The sequence below is a fragment of the Vespa mandarinia genome, chromosome 1 (genome assembly GCF_050613455.1).
Source record: "Vespa mandarinia isolate Hongniang chromosome 1, ASM5061345v1, whole genome shotgun sequence".
NCBI classification, from domain to species: domain Eukaryota; kingdom Metazoa; phylum Arthropoda; class Insecta; order Hymenoptera; family Vespidae; genus Vespa; species Vespa mandarinia.
Window position 1 is genome coordinate 18,902,501 of NC_140810.1, and position 12,500 is coordinate 18,915,000.

A 12,500-nucleotide genomic window follows, 5' to 3' on the forward strand; every position below is an offset into this window, starting at 1 on the left:
CTCACGCGAGAATGTAGTTTCCAAGTCTAGTTTCCTGAATGGCAGCTGAACTTCGACCGTTCCTTGTACGACGATCGTAACGTTGATCGAAGGAGACAGAAAGAGAGAAAGAGAGAGAGAGAGAGAGAGAGTCTGTGCTTATATATGTATGTACGTGTGTAACTCTTTGGCTATCGTGAGATACAATGATCACCTAAAGAGAAAGAGAGAGAGAGAGAGAAACGATTATGAATGAAGCAGTAATTCGAAACTCGAGTTTCATGAAACTTTGTCTCCATTTCTCTGCCTGTCTCTCTCTCTCTCTCTCTCTCTCTCTCTCTCTTTCTCTTTCTCTTTCTATATATATATATATATTTCGTTATTTTTCCTTCTCTCTTTCTCTTTTATCATGAAACGTTTGCGCCAACTAATATATCATAGTCCATGGCCGATCGACTATGTCCAATAGTTTTGATATTTAGTAGTATATCAAATACTTACTTACTAACTTACTTAAATATATTGTTACCAATAATTTGGATTTATTTCCTTGTAACCAATATACGATGAATGACATGACATGATCCATTACGCTTGAATCATGTTATTCGGCATTTTACCTTTTTCTTCGTTTGAGAATAGAAACTCATAAAAACATGGAGAGAGTACGACGACGATAGTTAGATTTCTTTTGGAGGGCTTTTAATTAACAAGTGAAAGGAAGAACAGGACTCTAGGTATATGTTTTCTCTCTTACTCTCTCTCTCTCTCCCTCTCTCTCTCTCTTTCTCTTTCTCTCTTTCTCTCCTTCTCTCTCTATTTTTCTTTCTTTTCTTTTTCTTTTCTCAAAAAGAGTCAGAGATGAAAAAAAAATCTAATCAGAGATGAAAACAAAAAAGAACTAGTTAGTATGAGAGAAAGAGAGAAAGAGAGAAAGAGAGAAAGAGAGAGAGAGAGAGAGACAGAGAGAGAGTGAGTGAGAAGTAAAGGGAGAGGGTGAAAGGGAGATAGAGGATATCAACGACCGCTTTCACCTTCGACGAAGCTAGTATTTGCTAATTGAAGCTTAAGTCTAACGATTAGCTTGTACGAAGCGTGTAATTGTAAACGGTGGTATATGGAGAGCCAACAGACTAAGGATCCAGCCAGTCAGCCAGCCAGCCAGCCAGCCAGCCAGCCAGCCAATAAGCAAGCTGAAACGTTAATTTAATTAAACGCACCGAATTGCCCGACTTCGAAGAATGTTTCGTTTTGCTGCATCGAAAACTTACTCTTCTGCTTGTATCCTTAATTTTTTTTTCCCTCCACCTTATTACACTCTTCCTTTCTCTCTCTCTCTCTCTCTCTCTCTCTCTCTCTCTCTCTCTCTCTCTCTCTCTCTCTCTCTCTCTCTCTCTCTCTCTCTATGTATCTCTCCCTCTCTCTTTCTCTCTTCTTTCTATCTGTAACTACTTCGACAAAATTTCTCTTCTAAATTCAATTTAGAATAGAAACTTTTTTTTTATTGTCGTTGGTTATTGAATTTTTCAAATTTAATTTCAATCATTTTATGCTTTCCAATCATTTCGAATTCTTTGTTCCTTATTTTTTTTTTTTTTTTTTTTTTTTTTTTAATTTATATAGAAATGATACACATACAAACGTACACGCACAAACAATATATATATATATATATATATATATATATATATATATATATATATATAGAGAGAGAGAGAGAGAGAGAGAGAGAGAGAGAGAAAATAATTTATATAATTTTATAATTTTATAATTTTATAATTTTATGAAAATGATTAATACAAGAACGAATGGTATTTGTTTTAAATCCTGAATCTCGATGAAAAATAAGTTTAAATTTATATTATCATTATTGATATTATTATTATTATTATTATTATATTATTATTATTTTATAATAATAATAATAATAATAATAATAATAATAATAATAATGTATGATATAATATAATTATATGATGATGATAGTAATAATAATAATAATAATAGTAATAATGTATGATATAATATAATTATATGATGATTATAGTAATAATAATAATAATAGTAATAATGTAAATATCATATAATATAATTATATGCTGATAATAACAATAATAATAATAATATTATTCTTATTCTTATTATTATTATTATTATTATTATTATAATTATTATTATTATATTATTTATCCGAATAATTAACGACGAATCGTTTGAATAATTAGATAGAATAATTATTATAACGATGGAATCGTTTCTCCCGGGGACAATGAATTCGTGTAATTATCTTATGCAAACATTTGTTTCGAAACTATTCGCATAATGCTTCGAACTATAATAATGAGTTTCATACGTATGTACGTCAGATCGTAAACGAGGAACGTGGGAGAAGATATTTAGTGCTTTTGATGTCGTTAAAACATACGCTCGTCTTGCAAACGCGTCTTGTACGTGATAATAAACGAAACTTCAACGCAACATAATTCTATATAAACGAATTTATATTTAATTATACATATTTATCTTTTATATACATATATAATATGTATGTTTCGTTTGATCGGATTTTTCATTGATTCATAAAAAGTCTAACAATTATGCATCATCATTTACAAAATTAAATGATTTAATGAACAAATTTTCATTTGAAGAATGCACATGAGTATTGTTTATCAAAATCTCTCTCTGTCTCTCTGTCTCTCTCTCTCTCTCTTTCTCTCTGCCTCTTTCTTTTTTTTGTTTTTTTTTTTTTTTTTTTTTTTCATACGTAGATAGTTCAATTATCTTGTTTTTCGTTTTGACGAAACATACGTACATTCTGATATCCCATGATATTACGCGCTAAGTTAATTGAATGTTTAACGGGAATATATCGAGTTTACATAATTTTAATTAACGATGCACGTGCCCGTCATAAAGGGAGTAATATATTACATGTTAACCCTTTGTAACGTGTGTTCAACGTATCTCTACTGATTTACACGGGCTAATCGATTAAAACGAAAAATTTCACTCTGCAGTATAATAAAGTAAATACTTATGTATGTACATGGGATTATAATAAAAGAAATTCTCTAATATATTAAACATTGATTTATAAACGACAAGATTGAAAAAGGGATTATATATATATATATATATATATATATATATATATATATATATATATATAAATATAGTACAATAAAAACAAAAAAAAAACAATCAAAAGATATTATTATAATCATTTTGATTTCATAGTATTAAAGTTGAATGATAGATTATTATTTTTCTGATAATTTAAGATTTTGTTTTATTTTTTTTTTTGTTTTATTTTTTATTTTTTTTTCTCTTTTTTTCATAATATTTTTTTTTTTTTTTTGATATGAGAGAAAATTAGAGCCAATCAAAAGATAATAAACTTTGACTTCCTTATAATCAAAAAGTTCAGGAAATATATATATATATATATACATTATTATTATTATAATTAATATTATTATATTTTACAATGTAGATTATGCAATAATTTAAAAATTTGATAATTTCAAATTTCTTTTTTCTTTTCTTTTTTTACGAATAAATATCATAAACTTTTTACATACGTGAGTACTTAATCTTCTCAATTGCGTTCTTGTTCCTTTTCTTACTTCTTTTTTTTTTCTTTTCTTTTTTTTTCTTTTTTTTTGTTCGTAGCGCGTAAAGAAGATAGAGCGAGCCAAGAAATAACGTGGAGTCGATCCGACGGAGAAAATTCTTCCGATAACGACCGCAATTTAGGCCGATAAAAGAAATCGACGAGCCCGTGCTTTATCTCCTCGCCTTTGGATTTTCCGTAATCAGTGTTTGTCAAGCTGTCACCGAGTAAAGCGGTTAAACTTTCTTCTTTCTTTCTTTCTTTCTTTCTTTCTTACTTTTTCTTACCTAAGGGAAGAAGAAATCGACCCTGTAATACCATTTTTTCGTTCTCTTAGAAATTTATGTGAAAAGGAAATGGACGCTGAGAGGATAGGAAAAACAATTTCGCGAGAAAGCAGGACAGTGTGTGTCATGGATGGGCTTTAATCGACCACGATTGGTATCGGAGGCTGCAGTAGGAACTACAGGAAATAGCGGGAAGTTTGAAAAATCTGTTGTCAAGTAGAACTTTTTCGATAGATTTCGTTTCGACAAATATTTTTCATTGACATTTTATTAGAATAGTTTTCTGATGATATTTGTCTTCCTATTTTTTTTTTCTTTTATTTATTTATTTATTTATTTATTTATTTATTTTTTTTTTTTTTTTTTTCAAAAAAGTACAATATTTTGTCGTCAACGATGATTGACCAATAGTAAACAATTATAGGAAATAACGAAAGATTTTAAAGGGTATATTGACAGGAGAGTTTTTTTCGAAAGGTTTTTTTTTTTTTTTTTTTTTTTTTTTTTTTCAAAAAATATTTTTCCCTGAAATGTTATTTTGACAATTTAGCGATGACTTTTTTCTTTTCGAATGAAATGTAATATTTTACAATTAACGATGGTTTAATCCATGGCAAACGATTACGATTGGTTTTGAAAATATGTCGTGATTATATGAAATATTAGAAGAAAAATTTATCACGTTTAAAGAACTTCATTGAAATAATTTATTCGAAATATTTTTTTCCTTGAAATTTTATAATATTTTCGTGACAAATCTTTTTTTTTTTTTTTTTTTTTTTTTTTTTTTTTTTTTTTTTTTTGAATAAAATATATTAATACTTTACGATCGAATTTAAATAGAATTAAAGAACAAAAAATTCTTCTTTGTAATTTTATTAGGATATACGTGTTCTTTTTATTTATTTTTTTTTTTTCTTTTTATTTTTTTTTTTTTTTTCTTTTTTTCCTCGAACAAACGTAGAATCGATCTTAAATCGTTTCTGTTTATATTCTTTCAATATTATTTAATAATTAATATTAAATTTTGTTCTATCTGTCAAATAAACGATTAAATCTAAATGATTGAGTTTAAATAATTAAATCAATCGCGTTCTGATTACTATTACGTATTAATGTTTTATCATAAATATTGATAATGAATATTTAGAGAAAACCGATCAAACAGTTTAGTTATATTGATTTAGACGAATACCAATCAAATATAAATAAATTGTATAATTATACGGGACGAACAATCGTATTGATTCGTAAAATGAAATTTTTTTTTACATTGCACATTATATCAACGACATGATCTATCATCGTATTTATTGATGTTTTTCCAATGAAACGATCAAACGTTGAACGAACAATGGCGGTTATTGATCTGAGAGTTGATGACGTTCTTAAGAAATCGTTAATCTCTTTGAATATAAATTAGCGAGAGGATACTCGAAGGAGAAATGGAGTGGGAGAACTAGCCGTTATCTAATGTCAGTCTTCTCGTGTTCGTTGGCGTTAGATGTCGGTGATATGTGAACGTTGATCAACGAGTATTCTTCTCTTCGTGATTTTTTTTTCTTTTTTTAAAACCATGGAACACGATATCGAGAGGAATATTGAGAAAGGTAATTTGACAATAATATATCTTATATATATCGAATAAAAGATTAGATTAACGAGTATATAAAAAGAAAAAAAAGAGAAAAAAATTGTAAATATTTTATTGAATTAATCTGAAAGTAAAAAAAAAAAAGAGAGAGGCAAGTATGATTAAAGTTAATCAATTAGTACTTATTATTATTAATAACTATTTTTATTTTCGATGCCGATTGACAAATAACAAAATGGTCGACCAAATATTATATATATATACTTGACGATATAACGAAGAAACTCTGTATCGTTTTCGTAGAAACGTATACGATATCTGACTTCTTTAAAAAAAAAAAAAAAAAAAAAAAAAAGGATAAGAAACTTGAAAAATCTCGGCAATAGAACGGACACAGTCCAATGTAAAATCCATAGAAAAAAAAAACAAATGAAAAAGAAAAGAAAAAGAGAAGAGAAGAGTGACAAATTTGTAGTCGTTTGTTTGGGAGTGGGATGGAAATGAAAGAAGAAGAGAAAGGGAAAAAAAAGATATTGAGAGAAAAAAAAAAGAGAGAGACATTTGTTAGAATAATGGAGTCTCGTTTGACGATCATCGATGATCGTCGATAGGGAGGAAGATGATATAGCCAAATGCCAATGGGATAATAACGGAAGAGGATAACGATAGTGCTAGTTGTGATAGTAATAAGGGTTGTCAGAGAAAGAGAAAGGGGTTGCATAGTCTGGTAATTAAGCTGAGTATACGACCGAGACTCGAAGACAACGTGTTCGTTTGGTGGAACATGAACACCTATGGATCTTCGTCCAGTCGTCCGTGGTTAATAATCATGATGGTTCGTTGCTTTCCATGATTCAATGAACATGCTCAGACACCCTATTCCATTATATACGCGTAAATCCCTCCTCCCCTTCGTATAAGCCTACGTTGATACGTGGTGTAAGTAACTCTATGCGTTCGTCGATATATACTCACCCCCGATATATATACCAATTTCATTTTAGCCGATATCATTGTGGCTCATTCGTAGTACGAATTCGAATCGTCATCCCTTTCTCTGCTTCCTTCCATCTTTACCTACCACCCCTCTCCGCTCCACTCTTACTACCTCTTATTTTTGTTTTGGTTTCTTTTTCCTTTTTTCTTTTTTTTTCTTTTTCTTTTTTTGTCTTTTTTTGTTTTGTCGTTCTTCTTCACATTTTTATTGTTCTGTCCTCCCTCATCCTTCTTTTCACGCTTTTTTCTTCTTCTTCTTTCTTTTTTCTTTTTTTTTTTTTCTTTTCGTCTTTCTTTCTTTTTCTTTTTCTTTTTCTTTTTCTTTTTCTTTTTCTTTTTCTTTTCCGTCCCTTTCCATGCGCTATGGTATCAATGTGTATCGCCTTTGTCTCTTAACGATATCGATTCGTCTGGGGGTTAACGAACGATAATAACGAAATGCGTTTCGTGTTGCCTATCCTAATGGAATTCTACGGATGAGAACGTCGTTAAGGGTTGGAGAGCCGGAGTCGAGGGTGAGTTCTATTAGAACTTGAGAACAAGGGCTTTCTCTCTCTCTCTCTTTCTCTCTCTCTCTTTCTCTCTTTCTCTTTCTCTCTCGTAGTTGACTTTTTTGTTTTCTGGATAATGAAGATTTCGTACTAACCGACGTCGAATTCTCATTCTCACATTATTCATCGTCTATAGACTTTGCATATATAATACATATATGTCTGTATATGTATGTATATATATGTATGTGTATATATATATATATATATATATATATATATATATATATATATATAGGGTTAACTCTATAAGTAATGTCAGAATTTTCAATATAAAAAATAATAAAATTAGTGTTTATTCGTTTAGATATTTAATTAAATACTACAAATTGCTTCAAAAAACAAATAAACAAACAAAAATATATACATATATATATATATATATATATATATATATATATATGTATTTAAGATATAAAATTTATTTTCATATTTAGATATGTTCGGTGTATTTTTAAATTTTCAATAAAAAAGAAAAATACTATAGCTATATGTTATTATTTATTTAAATATTAAATTTTAATATATTTTTCCGATAAAAGAATATTAATGTTATTAAAAATTCTTACATTATTGTCTAATATAAAAATACTAGCGTCCTTTTTTTTTTTTAGATATTAAATACTAACAAATATTGAAATATTTTTTAATTAAAAAAAAAAAAAAAAAAAAAAAAAAAAAAAAAACCAACATCATTAAAAATCCTTATATTATATTTATTGACAAACGAAATACATACACGCACACATACACACAACCATATATATATATATATATATATATATATATATACGAGATCTACATGTTGTATAATCGTTAAAAAAAAAATACATATCCGTGCATATAGATCGAAGATCGGTCGTCCATTAAAAAAAAAAAAAAAAAAGAAAAAAGAAAGAAAAAACAGAAAATAAAAAATAAATAAAAAAAAGTGCATCGAGTTTCTAATAGAAAATTTCTACGTACGCTTCGAATGGGGGGGATGGAAACGGCGAAGAGGAGGAGGGCCGGTGGATATGTTGGTGGGATCAAAGCGAGTAAAAGTTCAATCCGAGCGTATGATCCATTAGCGGGCTAATCCAAAGGGATGGATGAGGCTCTTTCTTTCATCGATACTACTCATAAAGTGAATGGAAAAATTGTGGCTCTTTTTTTTTCTTCCTCTATTACTTTTTTTTTTCCCTTCTCTCTTTTTTTTCCTTTCTTTTTTTTTTTTCATTCCTCTCTTTTTTCCCTCCCTTTACCCTCATTTGCTCGCCCACTTGTTTGCTATGGAAAAAAAAAAAAAACACATAGGATAAAAACGTTTATTTACATTTATTTTTTACTTATTATTATTATTAATTATAACAATAATAATAATAATAATAATAATAATAATAATAATAGTAATAATTTTTTTTATCGCTATAAAAATTACACCCCAATCTATGTATTTATTATTTTTCATTTGCAACCAGAGACGAACTCTTTCGATTATATTGGCAATGATATTACGTACGTATAAATAAACTAAATATGTACGAAACGAATGGATGAACGTACGAACGAACGAACGAACGATCGAATAAATAAATAAATAAATAAATAAATAAATAAATAAATAAATAAATAAAAAAATAAATACAAAAATAAATAAAAAAATAAATAAGTATACATAATACCAAAGAATAATATTTATTTTATCTATCGAAATATGTTTAATTGCTTTAGAACATTTAAAAGGATAAAATGAGAGAATGATAATACCATTCTATATCATTAAAAATGCTAAATCCTTTGACCTAGATACATGTATGAATAATGTAATTATTATTCGAGTGCGAAAAGTAGGTAGGTAGGTAGGTAGGTAGGTAGGTAGGTAGATAGACTAGGTAGGCTAGGTAGGAGGTTAATAGATAGGTAGGTAAGTAGATAGGTAAGTAGGTAGCTAGGTAGATACATGATAATATCGTTCGTATAAAACTCGAGTCATCTATATCAAGTGAGAAGTCTTCCTATCTTTCGAGTAAGTAAGTACTGAACCGAAGGAGCAACGAACCATAACCCTTTCCCTTAAGTTTCGCTTGGAGAATCGTAAGAAAGCTGTTCTCCGTTCGGTGACTCTTCTACGTTCAAAGATATTATCCAACATGGGCACCAGGCCAAACTTATTAATTTACTTTATTATTACCACGAACTGTGCCCTTTTCCCCTAAGGGATTTTTTTATTTTAACGATAAAAAGGGATTAACGAATAATTTCTTTTCGTAATCAAAATATTTTTCTTCTTTCTTAGTTTTTTCTTTTTCTCTATTTTTTTTACTTTCTTTTTTTTCTCTCTTTCTCTCTCTCTCTCTCTCTCTCTCTCTCTCTCTCTCTCTCTCTCTATCTCTCTCATATAGTCATTCATGTTAAACGACATGTCGTAAGTTTCATCCAAAATCTATTCCTAGAGATTTGCAATTTTTACGGAAAATGATCGATTTTCGTTTAATAATGAAATCGAAAAAATGAGATCGCTGATTACAATGTTTCTTTCTTTGATTTCAAATCAAGATATTATCCCTTTTATATATATATATATATATATATATATATATATATATATATTTTTTTTTTTTTTTTTCATTCTTTCGTTTTATTCTTCTTCTTATTTTTTTTTTTTTTTTTTAATCACCTTTTGATCTCCTTCCTTTCCTTCAATTTCTCTATTTCATTCTTATTCAATCTAACAGCGTGAAAGTCGTACAAAATCTGCTCCTAGTCTATTTCTAACATTTACAAAAATATCGATTTTGAATTTAATAATGGAATCGAGAAAATGAGATCACTGATCACAAATTTTCTTTCTTCAAAGATTTCAAATCAGAACATTATATCTTTTATTTCCTTTTCCTTTTTTTTTTCTTTTTTTTTCTTTTTTTATTTTTTCATTCTTTCTTTTTATTCCTTTACATACTCTTTTTCCATTTCCCTTTATCATTTTCTTTTTGTCATTAATAGTTATTATTATTTTAAACATGTCATATATAAAAGTCAACCTTTAAGAATTTCTAATTTTTTTTTTTCTTTTTTTTTTTCCTTCCTTTTTTTCTTTTTTTTTTTTTTTTTGAGAAAGGTCAACTTCCGTTTGTTTTAAGAAGAAACGAAAATAGACTTCCGCTTGAATCTTCTTTCTTCGATTTCACTATAGGAATATCATCTCTTTTATTTTTCTTCCTTATGTATGTGTGCGTGCGTGTGCGTGTGTGTGTGTGTGTTTTTTATTATCTTTTTATTATTCTCTCTTTCTCTCCTCTCTCTCTCTCTCTCTCTCTCTCTCTCTCTCTCTCTCTCTCTCTCTCTCTCTCTCTCTCTCATTGTCATTCCTATTTACCGTCAGATTGTAAGAGTCATTCAAAATTTACATTACTGTTACGTTATATCCAACATAGTACATGAATATTACATTCGTTGGATCACTTTACACATGCTATTATCGCACCGATTACTTTCCCGGGCTAAATTTGATTGGATAGTATATCGAGTGGCTATCGAATGACTATCGAATCGAAGTGACGCCAGTAGAGGTCCAATGTATGTTGAAATCGAATACTGGAAACGCACTCACAAATAGGAGTACCATCAAATTTTCAACGATGTATCCCAACGCGTACGAGCCATTAAAAATTATTAACGAACACGGCCGATCGAAAACGAGTAGATCTTTGCGAATCTGTTAATATCAGACTCGTACTCCGATAAATTAACAGAATCCGGTAGGATAATCCAGATTTGCGGATAATAATAATGCCTTATAAATTAAGCATTTAACTTTTGGATTAAATCTGACTAATACTTTTTCGGTTATTTTCTTTTCTTTTTCCTTTTTTTTTTTCTTTTTTTTTTCTCGTCTTCTTCTTTCTTATCGCGATATCATTAAAGGCAGTTGGATTAATTTTCTTTTTTTTTTCTTTTCTTTTTTTCTTTTTTTTTTTTTTTTATCAAACAAACTTTATCATCTCCTTGTATTTACGTAAAATATGAAGAGAAACGATATTATAACAATAAATATTATTATATTGATTAATATTACGATAAATAAAATATTGATAAATAAAATTAATGAATACTATGAATCGTTTGTTTAACGTAAGAGAAGACATTTACCATAGACTTTTTTAGAATTTTATCTTCGTTAATTATCTTCGTTTGTAAGTAATTACATTTGACAAATATTTTCTATTATTATTTTATCGATATATATTTATGATAAGTATAGATGAATGATTTAGTTTGACAAAAGTAAGAAAGGATTTTAAAAGAAAAAAGAAATTAGCTTAGGAATTATATTAGATCGTTAAATTCACGATAAAAATGATCTCGTTTGATTATCATAAATATTTTCTATTGTTATATTATCACACGTGCCATATTTCGCAATGTACGAACAAATAAACGTATGGATAAAAGCGAGAAAGCGATATAAGAGGAGAAACAAAAAAAGAAAAATTTTGTTTAGAATCATATAAGTCCTTAAAAAAAAAAAAAATCTTCGATAAAAATCAGCTCGTTTCATTTTCATAAATATTCTTATTTTATTATGTTCACATATATCGCAACGTATGAATATAAATAAACGAAATAGACGAAATAAACGAGATATCGATAGAGACGAGATAGCCATATATAAAAAAAAAAAAAGGAAGAAAAAGAAAAATTTTGTTTAGAATCATATAGATCCTTAAAAATATCTTTGATAAAAATCACCTCATATCATTTTCATAAATATTTTCTATTGTTATTTTATTTCACATACCTAGTTTCCCGTAAATATATATATATATATATATACACAGACACACACACACACACATGTATGAATAAATAAAAGAAATAGACATAGAGATAAATGTTAGGAAATATTTTTCTACGAAGGAAAAAAATTTATCTCAGTATTACATCTATATATCTAGATACTTAAATCCTTGAAAAAAATAGCTCATTTCATTTTCATATCAGCATGTTCGCGATAAATCTTTCACGATCATGAGATAGAAAGAAAGAGATAGAAAAAGAGAGAGAGAGAGAGAGCATCTTTCCCTCCCTCCTCCCCACCCATCTCCTCTATCCAGGCTGCTAAGGTTCGAACTAAGGGGTGTTTTAGAAGGACCGTAAAGAGGACGCAGAGATGCGGAATATAGACGCGGAACGGAAGCGGAACGGGAAGCAACGTCGGCGATCGTAAACTTTGAACGACGCCCCATGACGTTTCCTTCGGCGTATCCTTTTAAGGATCCTTAATGGCTCTCGTAATTTTCATGTCCAGTGACATGAAAACAAAGAAAGAAAATAGAGAAAAAAAAAGAAAGGAGAAAAAGAAAGAAAAGAAGAAAAGAAAAAAAAAGGGAAAAAGAAAGATAAGGAGAAAGATAAGGAGAAAGAAAAAAAAGAAATAGATAACAATTCTCCTTCTCTCTTTTTTTCTTTACTCCTTTATTTTTCTCTCTCTCTCT

The 12,500-nt window shown here is 28.5% G+C and overlaps 1 protein-coding gene across 2 annotated transcripts in view; it reads left to right on the forward strand.

Moving 5' to 3' along the window:
• rho-6 (serine protease rhomboid 6) overlaps nucleotides 1–12,500 on the forward strand; it is a 125,255-nt gene that overhangs the window by 78,573 nt on the left and 34,182 nt on the right. The window contains exon 1 of one of the 2 annotated variants that reach the window (XM_035879472.2): nucleotides 5,362–5,492. The exons of the other annotated variant lie outside the window; for it this stretch is intronic. Within the exon in view, the coding sequence (XP_035735365.1) occupies nucleotides 5,459–5,492 (34 nt within the window). The 5' untranslated portion in view covers nucleotides 5,362–5,458. Of the gene's footprint in view, nucleotides 1–5,361; nucleotides 5,493–12,500 lie in introns of those variants that run through there. 2 annotated transcript variants of the gene reach the window in all.